The sequence below is a fragment of the Oculina patagonica genome, chromosome 10 (assembly GCF_052425735.1).
Source record: "Oculina patagonica isolate OP01 chromosome 10, crgOcupat, whole genome shotgun sequence".
Lineage (NCBI taxonomy): Eukaryota > Metazoa > Cnidaria > Anthozoa > Scleractinia > Oculinidae > Oculina > Oculina patagonica.
Window position 1 is genome coordinate 633,893 of NC_135767.1, and position 13,734 is coordinate 647,626.

General features: G+C 37.4%; 1 protein-coding gene across 1 annotated transcript; it reads right to left on the reverse strand.

Moving 5' to 3' along the window:
• Positions 1-1,499: 1,499 nt before the first annotated feature.
• LOC144627993 (short transient receptor potential channel 4-like) lies at positions 1,500-13,017 on the reverse strand. Its single transcript, XM_078486026.1, has 7 exons — positions 11,845-13,017; positions 7,356-8,149; positions 6,049-6,244; positions 5,291-5,476; positions 4,671-4,733; positions 3,404-3,616; positions 1,500-2,894 (listed from the first exon to the last, which is right to left on the reverse strand). Exons 1-7 carry the CDS (start codon positions 12,733-12,735, stop codon positions 2,841-2,843), a joined length of 2,397 nt encoding a protein of 798 aa, XP_078342152.1. The 5' UTR covers positions 12,736-13,017; the 3' UTR covers positions 1,500-2,840.
• Between the last annotated feature and the right edge of the window lie 717 nt (positions 13,018-13,734).

Below are 13,734 nucleotides of genomic sequence, written 5' to 3' on the forward strand. Positions count from 1 at the left end.
TTACATGTATCGAAAAATACATACGAATCACCGTAGGACTGCTTGCACTTGACGATGTCTTGATTTAATCTGAGAGTAACACTCGTTTGTTAAATTAAAGAAAATTACATTATTTAAAGGTAATTCTATGAGCATGGAAGTAAAAGTTTAGGACAAAATGAAGTGTTTTTTAAAACTTGTAAGACGAGAATTTAAATAATCGCTTGGTAAATATAATAGGATACATAAATTTCAAATTCCAGATTCTATCTTAGGACTTTGTAATTTTCTTGTAAATATCATTTGTATCATAGATAGCAACAATGTAAGTAGCGCAAATCGTGTTGTAAAAATTTTTTTAAAAATAAATCAATAATAAAACATTACATTTTATATTAATCTCTTGTATTTTAGCAGTCCTTGGATGACTAGGCTCGATTTCTGCCGCCTCCTCGGCCGGTTTTTTTTTGGGGGGGGGGGCGGGGGCTTTTTAGAGAAGGGAGGAAACGGCTGACCGCCTTTACAAAACTAGAAGTATTTGACTCGTTCGAGGTACGGAAATGGCAAAATGGCAATTTAAGTAAATAATTTCTGTATCCGGGCGATGGGGAGGGGACTCTGATATGTATTCCGGGCATGTGTAAAAATGGACACGATACAATATAGTGGAGATGGGCCTTACAGCAACTTTTACCACTGTGACACAGTGAGTAAAGCTTCGAAATCACAAACACAAAAACGTCTTTATTTTCACTTACAAGACAACTTCTTTGCTGCTTAGCGACATTTTAAATACATATTTTTTAAGTTAAACATTATTAAATCAGTATAACTGAAACCAGTTTGTTGAGGTGAAAATTTGTAATGGAGAAAACCTCGAATAACAACATTAAAACTTGCGTTGTGCAAATTCCATTAAGCGTGCTTAAATGAGACATAGCAACACCAATATAAAGTTCAAATATCAGATTTAAAATAAAATAAAAAAGATGATATTATGTACAAATGTTTCGAGGTAATAAATACTCTTACTAACATTACAAATAAACTACAGTTGCATAAGGCCCAGTAGCACGCTAAAACACTTGTAAGTGGCTCACAAGTTCTAATGTTCACAATAACGTTATAAAAATATTGACGGTTATCTGATCAAGTAATCAAAAAGAACAGGTTAGGGTGTTCCCATTTGAATGGGACGGGGATGCTCGTCAATCTGTTCGTAGCCCAAGCTTTTTTATCAGTCTAGACTACCGGCTTACACAGGACGGTGTTTTTATATATATATATATATATTTTTCAACATGCACCCCTAAACGAGACGTCGAGGGTTAAAAACTGTTGTCATTCTGTCCTGAATACCATAAGTCAGACCAAAATCCTTCACTTACACCCCAAGCGAGACAACGAGCATTTACGTCCCTGTTATATAAGAGGCCCCCCTCCCCTTCCCGGTGGCGATATAGGGCTTTCATTCTCAAAAGAGAAAATCAAAAAAGGAAAATCGTCATGCATCGTATAGAGATTAGATAGCCATACAAGAAGACAAGAAATTACTGATAGTTGAGGCACACAACTGCGCACAATGTTGCAGAAAGTGGAGATACGCTGAATTTGTTGCGCGCAGTGTTGCATAAAATTAGCTAGTCTTCTGCAGGACTGCTAGGCACAACCATTTCAGGTGGGGGGGGGGAGGTAGTTAAAAACAAGACTTTGTGTGCTGATGTGCGCGCAGTGTTAGACCGTGCGTCTGGACCCTAAAAATAAAGAGCTTTTCTTAAAAGAACTAAATTGAAATTTTTGGAAAAATTTGTTCCAAGTAGTTAAGATTACAAAGAACATGGGATAAAACAAAATAATGTCTGGCGCCCAGTCCTCGAGCTAGTGATCACTACATCGGTATTGCGCAGTATTTCACTTCCTTGATTTAGCACCCCCAAGCCTCTCCGGCATCTCTTCTACATTTCGTAACAGTTATACACTTTAACTTAAGAAACAAAGCTTATGTTCTGGAACGTCAATCTAGCTAAAACTAAGACTATAAAAGCACCTGGTTACATTGCTACAATCTCTAAGAACACTAGTACACCATGAATTTCGTCCCAGGTTGTTAATCTGACCTATCCACAAGCAATTCATCGGCATAGATGACACCATAAAAATTTTATACAACAGTTAAGATCTAATCAAAAATGTAGCTAAAACGTGGTATTTTTTATAACTTATCCTATGTTGTTCTATATTACATTATCTACAAAAATATGGTAAAAGATTAATTTTCTTGCCAATGTAAAGCCACACCAGCAAAAAAATGTATCTTGGACTTCAGCCCATTGTCAATTTATTTTAGAGCATTAGAAATATAGCATAGCTATACATCATGCTCTTCTTAATTTTTTTTTTTACTTTGTTCTTCTTTTACGTTTTCATGTTAAAAAGGAACGCAAAAGGAAAACTGCCAAACACGCAGCGGGCTGAATAGATTCAACAGTAAAAAGCAGTTCCTTTCTTATGACACACGCTCACAACTTTGTTCTCTTAAAGTTTGCTTACGGAACGGAAATGGTAAGAAGCTTGGAAAAATCAACGTTGCGTACCAGCTATTTAGCTACAACCTTGGTTTCAGCTTGGTAGTTTCTTAGCTTTCCATTTACATTTGACTTAGCTGTACTTATTGGCATCTTTAAGAAAAACAACTAACATTTTTTTTGAAAAGGCTGCATTTAAAATTTCCTTTGAAAATTTTCAAAGTATTTCTATAAATTTCATTATTATTTCTATAATACAAGTAATCATTTATCAAAGCACCATTAGCGCGGCGCTATACACATATTTGTACCAATAAGACTATCTTGCTGTCTTGGTCAAAGCTCAAACGAATGATTGTGATTCCCGTTTGTCTTTGAAGACTCTCCCGTCTGAAAAAAGGAAAATACAATTTAGTTTAAATATACAGTTTGTTTTCCAGATTTTGCCTGTTATCCATCGCAGAAAAAGGTAGCCTTATTTTCACCCGCTTCGTTTAGTCGGCTGCTCCTGGGTAATAAAATTATTAGCTTCTAAAGAAACTTTTTTGCTGCGTCCGCGGCAAGTCAAACACTTAGGGACGGCCAACTTTGTTATTGAGGGGAGGAGGGGGTTGGGCAATTACAAAAAAAAATTCCTGCACAGAAAAAAGGCTAAAAAATCGTGCACGGGGAGTCATGAGAAAAAAAAAACAAGAGAAAAATTCTTTAAAAAATTTCTTGCTTAACCTGAAACAACCAGAAAGATTGCCCAACCCACCCCCCCCCCCCCCAAAAAAAATAATGGTCCGTTCAAAACACTGGCAGTTGATAAAGGAATATAACTGCCGTTGAGAGTTTTGAAATTATGACCTTTCGAGCGTTTGTTTTTCGTTTGAGCCTAGTACATATGCCATATTTACCTCTAAAGCGATTTCTTCTGATCTCAGAATCCTTTCCCGACCTTTGCTTCGTTTGTTTGTCTTTAGAATGTTCCTGATCTCACTCAGCATGTCTGCCACCTCGTCTTTTACTGCTGCCATAGCAACCATTTGATCGGGAGTGACATTTTCTGACGGGCTTTTCTGGCGTCGACGCCTCGCCCAATAACGACTGATAAGTTCACGGACGACACTCTTGAATAGAATGAGAAAGAGCTTTGTTGTAATCCTTTTCAGCGGTGAATTAATGCTGCATACGGTATGCGCATTATCGTGCTAGACAAGCTGGAAATTTGGCCGTGGAGAGCCTGGGACTAATAAGTCATGATATCGGAAAACGAGTCGAGTTATTTCAACAGCGTACAGTGTGGTGTAGTGGTTAAGGCGATTCGCTTCAGAGCGGGAGGTCGCAGGTTCAAGTCTAAGTTGGGAAAGTTAAAAAAAAAAACGAAAAAAGTGAACAGGAGATTTAATAGGAGACATAGGGATAATAAAAGTAAGTGGGGCTGGGTAAGAATTAGGGGGGAGGAGAGGGTACAAGTAAGGGGTAGCCAGGGAGGGTACGTGAGAACTAGAAGGGAGGGGAGCGTTGAAGAGATTGGGTTTAGGATAGGGAATGTCAATATTTGTGTGAGATTTAATAGGAGGCATAGTAAACAAGGAGTAATCGAAGTAAGGGGAGTTGGGTGCGGGTAAGGGGGGAGGAGAGGTACAAGGTAAGGAGTAGCCAAGGAGGGTACGTGAGAACTAGAAGGGAGGAGAGGGGAGCGTTGAAGAGATTGGATCTAGGGATAGGGAAAGTCAATATGTGTAGGAGAGAAGTGGAAGTTGAAATCAGGTAAAAATGAGTAAGATTAGAAATTAAATAAAAAGGTGGTATGGAAAAGAAGTCTTAAAGTAATGATCGCTAGAGAGAGCTAGGTATAGTTGATTTGAAAATTACAATAGAGATGTGACGCCATTAGCTGTAATATTAGTAATAACAGTGTCACAAGCGCGAAATAATTTACTAAACCTTTTGGTACTGTTAATAATGTTTTAGATTCAAAATGTATTAAGTTTTCGAAAGCAAAATGTAATAACTCTTGAATTTACTGATTGTCGCATATTTCTTTTGGTGTTAGTTCTAAGAATTCGATGGTACATTAAGACAGTTTTACCGTAGACTTTTATCATCTGTCTGCTTGCCAATTAAATGTATTGATACAATAAGGGAACAAAATTCATATTGAGCACTCTTGTTGATTACCTGGTAGTTTTGTTTCTTTTGTTCCACATCCATGTTACCGTGCTGATAAACACGAAATTGCCCCTGTGTTAAGAAAAAACAGTATTGTTTAGATCAAGAAAAAATAGTTTTCTTGACTTCTCTACATCTTTGGAAAGTCTGGATTGGATTAACGAAAAGATATAAACGGCGGAAAATTTTAACTTTCTGACCTAAACCTCTTCTGACATGCAAAAACTAAAATTTTAACTTATAGCAAGCAAATTACCCTATTTTGACGAAAAATGTATCTCTGCTTCAACACTTCGACTACAATCGTTCCTTTGACAAATACAAACGAAGTAACAAATTAACTAACAAATCTTTCCTCTTCCTCAACACCCTTACTAACAACTGGCACTTACTGACAAATGTATCCACCAAAATGTCACTAACTGGTGTATGAAAAAGAGTGAAAACTAAAATGAACTGACCGAACTGACAGATCGCTCCAAATTTAACTTGAAACGAATGTGGCTCAACTTCAACACGTTCATTGGACATCCAACAAGCACAAAAACACGACAACCGCCCGAAATTTATTGACAGCTCTAATTTATGTCTCGTCATCCACACCCCATCCAAGATTGACAGCTACTTACATTAGCACAACAAGGCAATCTTTTAGGAACTCCAAAACATCTGTTTGTTAGTTTACAGGCCCAACGCGCCACACTCTTTGGAGACGGAATAAGATTCAGAGGGGGAGGGAGAGTAGCAACACCATCTCCAATGTAATCTGCCCACAGCTGAGCACGAGCAAACTTATACTCTGTTTCAATGTTGTCCTAAGAAAAGAGAGTCGAAAGGAAATATGTAAATCTTATTAATCGAGCGCGAGGTCCGTATTGTATCTTATCCTTAATTTTATTTTACCAATCGTATACTACCACTTAGAAAATAAAGCGGAATCGATGAGCTACGCCCGGCGATCCTGGTTTATAACGATAGTGCCGCACGATAAAATGGCAAAATATATAATTCTACGCAGAACTACAAGACAACACGAGGAATTTAAACTCTCTTATATTTTCCTCGTTCACACAATTCTTTCCCAGCTAGAAAGACGTCCAAGATTCGACTCGAACACTTCCGGGCTAACAACATAACTCTACTGAGATCCGAATAGCGTCTTGGGTTGGTTGTTGCTCTCACTGACGAAATTTAAAACCGAGCAATAACCAATCAGAAAGCAGAAACAGTGCACGAACCTCTGTAGAGCTACGTCATCAGTATGGATGTTGATTGAGTCGGATCTTGGACAACTCTTGGCCGGGGGAGAGAATATTACCGGAGAGAGCGCAAACTGGGACAGACGTCTGTCTGTTCAAGTTATAAAGGATTTGTCTGTTGTTCTTACCTCTACTCGCTGGTATGAGTTACTCATCATTGCAATCAACATGTTTAGAAGAACAATGAGTGAAGCAGCGTGGTACAGAGTGAACAGGGTTGCGGTCCAGATCTGAATTAGACTTTGATCTTTGAAGACCTGAAGACTATCAAGTGTTACCATGTCCAAACTTGCCCACGTTAGCGTCACCATGGTTGTTATCAGACTATAATGTACAAATACAAAATAGGTTGAGATGATATGGCATTTATGTAAAATACAAACGGATAAGATTAGGAAAAGGATTCATACATTCATGTGACATGAACGAGCCTCTTTCGCGGCATTAATCTGTTTAGAGTTTCAAAATGGAAGTTGGCTGACTAGGGACCTCAACGTTCTTTTCCGATAGCGCGTGACACTAGAGAGGTTAAGCATGACGTTTATTTTTCCCGCGAACGGCAAAAAATTCAACTTCTAACGTCTGACGTTTGACGTTCGTACGCGGAAATGAGTAGTTATTTGTTTGTTGTGAATGTGGAATTTTTTCCCTATTTTTATGAGGGAATAATTTTAGAATTCGATAAAAAAGGAGACAAAAAGAAAGGCAAGCTCGCGTTTGCTTACGTTTGTCCGTATAACGTCAATCTTAATCTCTCTACTGTTTTTCAAAGGTTTTTTACCTGAAAAGTTACATAATGTTTTTGGGGGGGAGGGGAGGGGGCGTCAGTGTCTATTAATTTAACGCGTTAAATTTCAGATAGAGAGGTCTAGGTACAAATCCTTGCGGGGTGTCCCTTGTGTTGTGTTCTTGGGCAAGGCACTACTCTCACAGTGCATCTCTTTCCACCTAGAAGAGATAGTGGATACTGAATAGATGGTATATACTGAAAAAACCCTGCAATGGACTATACTAATATCTCATCTAGGAGGAATATCAATAGTGGTTGGAACAACCGAAAGAGACTTCTAGTTCCACCGATCCCTGGTATTGGCATAGAATGGACTTTCTTTTTAACCTCCCTAACGTTCTATCGGTGATTTCCTTTACATATCTTTGTGTCATGTTTTGTAATTAGTCTGTTAAAAGCATGTTTAAGCTAATCCATGACCAGCATAAATTTCCATTTCAATTTTGTAACTTTTTAGGGAGGATTTTGGTTATATTGTTGTCATTTTGTTTTGGCGTTTGACTAATGTCAAACTCCCCAAAACAGCAGCAAAAAAAAACACTTTTTCTACAAGATAAGTTAAATCCTCAATTGACTCCTATTCCTGGATTACTGAACATTTATCGGGGTTCGAACAATCAGACCCTGACTAACACAATATCTTACCTGTGATATCCTTTGCTTATCAGACTCTGTATGACATCTGTTGTGTTCTTTGGTGGTCTCTCCTGACCGTACGCCTCAAACGACGACGAATACAACATGGTCATACTCACAGAAAACGATATTAACATTACCACACTGATAAAGGCGAACTGGAATATGACTCTCACCATGCGGCTCAAACTGAGCTGAAGAAGTCCTAAATACCGGCTAATTTGACACAGGTAGACCAGTCGAAAAAAGCTGGCTATTACGCCTATGGCGTACAAACCGTCAGCTCCGCTTAATAGTAAGTGGTCTGTGGTCCGGTCAATTAGCATGAAATGGTCAGCAATAGCTCGTCCTAACCACACGATATATGCACCGAGAATAAGAACAATCATTCCGATATCCATCCAGTTCCATCCGCTTGACATGTATCTTAATACACCGTCGTGCCATACTTGTTTGCACTCTCCCCAAGCTATTCCGAGAATCCACATCAGGATGATCCACTCCAGTGCGGATGGTATTTTACCGAAGCGAATGTTGAATTTCTCGTGTGAAGAAGCGGCGAGCAGCGAGAGAAAGATCACAAAAGAAGCAGTGTGGTTGATGAACTTTACAAATGGTCTTTTTATTTTACGGCTTATTTCTAAGAACGGGAAGAAGAAGTACAGGAAGGCCATAAGTGGATAAATGAGCACTTGAATTAGAACGAACAAAATTCGGAACGCGATCCCACGCGTGCGCCAGAATGGAACACCGCTGAACACACAACTCATGACAAGATGTTGACAGAATGGATGAGCTACGAACTGAAAAAAGAACGTTGAAAAAATTAACATTAAAAACCGTTAATTGAAAAAATGTTTCATAAGAAGACGAAGATAAGGTTAATTTACCCTGCGACTTAAATTTCTCTTATGAAGAACATTTTTTATACTTTTAAAATCTATTATTTATTTATTGTTTTTTAAGATGTATTTGATTTAAATTACAAGAAAGCAAACTTAATTTAATAGATGGCCATATTGACATGTGCATAACAGCGCATAAATTGATAACTATTCTTTTTCTAAGTCAGATTGTTCTTCTGACTTGAAAGTTGAAAGCTTAGTTCAAACGTATGACCCATTTCTATATTAGGTACATATACTTACAAGTGGATATGTTACGTAACAGTTGTTTAAGGCCCTTATATCCCCGACAAAACATTTTTTACGAGAATCTAATAAATGCACATGAGGGGTGCATATCATGAAAATATAAACAATACATAATAAATCATGCTTGATAGACGCACTATCGTGAAGGAAATAATTCCCGTGAAGAAAGGCGTCGCAGAGCCATAAGTACAACAATTGACAAGAAAAAGACGTGATAACAGAACTAGATCTGAGTGACTTATTTTTTTCGATGAAAAACTGAATTTTTTTAAAGCTAGGCAAACTTGCTTAAATGTAAGTAGTGAAAGCATTAGAGCTTCCAAAACGAACGCCTATATTATAAATTGTTCTTTTTTTAACCCTGTTCGGCAACGGCGGTGTTTAAGCATCCATGGTTGATCCGGGATGTGCGAAATGAATAAAGAATAATAAAGAGTAAACAAAATTAAAAATAAATAAAAATAAAACTTGAATTTAAAAAAATAAGTAAAAAAATAATAATAGAAAGGAGATGAATTGCAATCACCGAGAATTAGTTTTCCGAACTGAGAGCTAAACATCTGTTTCTCAGGCTAATTTTTAAAAAGCTGAACGACTGACTGCTGAGAAAACCCCATAAATTTTCAATTCTAGCAGCGTTTTCTGTAGGATGATAAATTCATCGGTAAAATCGATAAGGTTTCACGGATTCATGCAGAGAATCCTACCGGAACAGATGATAAGGGAACATTTGCTGACAAAATTAAAACTATTGTTCAAGGCTAGGCAATAGTGACTTAAAATAAATATGAGGTGTGGTGTAGTTCCTGTCAAAATTCTAAAGAGAAAAGGGAAGTCTTTGAAGATTTTTGCCAACTGGTTTGTGGAAGCAAGTTTTATTTGACATTGATTGACAACTTAAATGATTGACGGACAAGGGAGCCAGTAAAAGGTTATCGCGGTTATGGACATAATTCGCTTGATAACCTTTGGATAACCATGCAATTTAACCTAACCATAAAATACTTGACGTAAATTGAAAATATTTGTTATCTATTTTTTTAAACTCGAATTCAGCCGAGATGGTCAGAGATATCAACCCTCAAAAAATATATTTTTTTGTTCAGATCAATTACCATAATTTTTATGTATGCCGCCAAGAGAGGCTCTTGATGCTGTTTAGGTAAAAAAAACCAGATGTGTTAACGAATATATATTGCTTCCAATAATCAAGGAAGATTGATATTTTTAGTTTTCACATGAAATAATGAATCCTGGTTAAGGATCTAAATATTGAATGTTTTAGATGAAAATTTCAGCAATAATCGTGAAAAAATCATAAAGGACTTGCGTATTGCGAAATAAAAGAAACCATCTAAAAATTCATATTTACACAAATATTTAGTAATGTTAAATAAAGTTCTCGAAAGCGAATAAAAAGGATAATTACTTTTCTTAAAGCGGATATTTTACTAACGCCTTATTAATGGTACAGGTTCGGTTTGGTAAAAAAGGTCCGTTATATATTACTAATTTTTTTTGTAAATGAAAACATTTCGTGTGGATTTTGGTGAAATTTAAACAGCCCGGCAGGTTTCTATTTCGATGTTAATGAAGTCCGGCGTGCATGAATAAAAAGTGATTTACGGTCGATATGTGGGAAAGATATTATATTGGCAGACTTTTCGTTGTACTTCTATCAGCTGCGTTACTATCAGAGTAAGATTTGAAATGAGAATTGTTCAATGTTAATGCAATGCTGTAAAATATTGACAACCTTAACTGCACTATGGTTAATTCAGGACAACAAGAATTGATCTAAATTTCCATTAAAAAAGAAGCTTGTTTCGTGAATACAAAAACGAAAGGAATGCGCATCTTTAAGGGTGAAAAAAAAACTAACAAAACGGGCGCATGGGAGCTTGAGTGTTGTGTTTGAAATCTGCATAGTACTCTTGTCTTTTTTGAGTTTTCAATTATTATACAAAAATTGTACGATGTTGACATAAAACAACATAAATATTAATGAGTTTTTATCATTTTAGTTCACCCGTCTCATGATTATCTCATATCGCATTTGTGGCTTCGTCTTCGTTTCCTGAGCGACAAATTTGTCATTTATAGCGTTAAAATTCCCAACCATAATTAGTAACATTGGTTTACTAAAAACTATTTACAAAACCATGCGCGAGTAAGACTCAATTTCTTTTGAAAAGAATAATGTTATTGCGTTCATACAGACAGAAAGAAATTAAAATTCTTCTTATGGCTTTATCAATTTACTTCATGCACACAATAGTGTCACCTGCCCACGATTCATCCGCTGAAAATAAACCGCCGCGGTTCGTGAGCTATCGTTAACAGCGCTTAACAAAAATCGTTTGGCGGTCTCTTATAAATTTTACCACCGAGGATTTTACCTACACGAGTGCTTTATCTCGTGAATCTCGACCACTAAACTATATATTCCTCTCATCTTGCACTATAACTCGTGTAAACATAATCTTGATTTTCCACTTGTCAGTTGGCTGTAGCTTGCATTTTGTATATTTTTCTTGGCATGCGCTGCAAACCACTTACTGACAATAATTTGCCTTAACACTTACCTACGCTGTACAAACACTTTTAATTTCTAGACGTAACTCATTGGATTTCACCCCGAGACAAGATTTACGCCTCACAGCAGTCAGAAAAATGCTCCTTTACTATTCCGCCGAATGTAAACGATAAAAATTCTAATAACATTTTGGCGCATGTAATAATGTTACGGCTCCCTAGCGATTTCGAACTTCAAATGAACGCACGGAAATTTTTGAAACAATAATTTCTTTTCTTTCGCACTTCATACACCTTTACTAAATAATGATTTGCTTTTCGATTAACACAAATAATCTAAAATTACTTTACGCAGGATCAAGCCATGTTTTGTTAGATGACGAAAACATCTCAAACGCGTTTGCAGATGGATTTTTTTGGTTGAAAGCCTACATGTCAAGCTTTGTTTGATACCCGCTAAGTGCCGAGCGATGGGCAATTGTAGTATGCAAATTCACTGGAGGAAATTTCTTCGCCTATCAATACCTTACACATTTATCACTTCTGCCAACCAGAACAGTGAAGCTAATATTAGATAGATTGAAATCAGAAACTCAATAAAATCTTGACTTAAATCTAAGCCGATGCCAAAGGGACTTACCAGTGAAAGATATACCTGCAAGAAATTGATTTAATAAAGCGAAGATAAAACACATTTTGTAAACACCTGAAATTCGTTCAAAAGAAAACATGACTTCTGCTGTCTTCTTGAAAGTACCTGTTTCATCAAACGAGTTTTCGATTAGAGCTAATTTGATTGAATATCTTACCTCTTTTTGTCCATACGCAATAGCGCTGTGAACTAGACCCAAGGTTTCTTCGCAAAATTCTTCCTTGGAAGCATCATTCCCGGGGAAATTTAACACTGTAGTCTGTTCCTTAGAGCTTTTACATTCGTCTAAAAGACCAAGTGCAAATTGGCTGCATTGTAGCGACAGGGAGAGATAGTCTTTCTCAAATTCATCCTCTTGTTTCGCGGAAGATTTTAAATCCTTGCTGAGTTTAAAAGCGGTTAGAAACGGGTCGTTTCCTGTCAGGGAAATCCACATTGGATTTGCCATTGCTCTATAAATATCGAGACGTTTTTGTGACTGTCTGAAATAATCTTCCTGGCAGTGTTCGCATTTACAGAGCACATCGTGCGGAGTTTCCAATTTGAACCCTTTGGATATAAACAGTTTAAGAACGTCATAGTTTCCTAAATGCGCGGCAACCACAAGCGGTAAAAAATTCACCGGGGTCTTCCGGGAAGATTGCGCCGCTTGCGACGAAGCTGAATTCTCGTATAACTCTTCCAAATTATACAGTTGTAGATAATGATCGATAAGAACCTCGACAACTTCAATGTTTTCCTCTTGAACAGCTTTCATCAACGATTCTTCCAGTTTGCTCTCATGGTTCAACATAAAACCGTTTGTTTCTCTAGGCTCGTTTACTTTATGTAATAAAGACCTAAAACTCGGTCGATCATTCTGTTCTAATGCTGCCACGGATTTTACTCCGAGCTCGGCCATTGGTACGCCTTCAAAAAATGATTCCTGGCCTTCAATCGGTGGATCCGTCATCCAGAGAGGGCGAACGAAGCCGTCTTGACCGTGTATACTCATGATCAACTGCGCAAGGCAACCTTTCAAAGCTGTACCATTTGACTGCATATCCATGCGCTACTCACTAAAATAACGTCATTATCAACGCAACCGCAGGTGAAATACACAATCGTATTGCCCGGTAGATATCACCTCCAAACCAACTACGTTTCGCCTCAGCCGTTTTTTTTTACTAAATAACAGTGTTCAAGGCAGACCAAAACAAACTATGCGGTTTTAAAGTTTGGAATTCTGTGGCGAGACACGTCGTCCACTGTATCGTGAATAGCAAGCCGGGTGTTTAGCGGAAGAATATTAATAACGAAAGGCGTGAGTTTACAAAAACATTTCGTTGAAATCGCATGTTCGTTGACAGGTTGTAAATCGACAATATTTGCGGGACATTTAACATACAGTGTTGAATGCCTAATAAGGAATAAAACATTCTCATTGGAGGAAACTACGTACAAATGGCTCTTTACTTCCGCGAATAAAATTTCCCGCCAAAACACACTTAAGGATTTCAGCCGTTCGCGAGTGCTTGTTTCCATAACTGTGCCCTAATTATATTTTTTTAAAGAATATTTTCTCCCTACACAGTCAAAGTGCGAAAATAAATGACACAGTGTTCGTTTTAATCTCTGGGAGTTTAAAAATGAGAGGCGTTTTCATGTTATCAATTGTGTCAGTTATATAAGAAATTATGCTTAAGGCTGGTTTGTTCAATTTACGACTGTATATTCAGTTTGCAGGTGCAGCACTCAAAGTCAACTTAAACGAACATCCATTAACATTTGACTTGGCACATAACAGAAAAATATAGCTGGTTGATAGCGGTTTGATTACGGTTTCTGTAGCATGTGGTTTATTTTTACCTTTTTTACGGCCTTGTGTGCTACTTAAGCGTGAAGAGGATTAAGGCATTTTGAGACAAATAGAAAACGCAACCTGCTGAATCATTCTCCCCTGTGATATTACCAGTTTCAGAAACCTCCCCCTAATTTTAATCCCCGTTCTACGCCACACTGTCTCCATATAATTCCACTGAAACAATGTTTGCGTAACTTGAGTCAG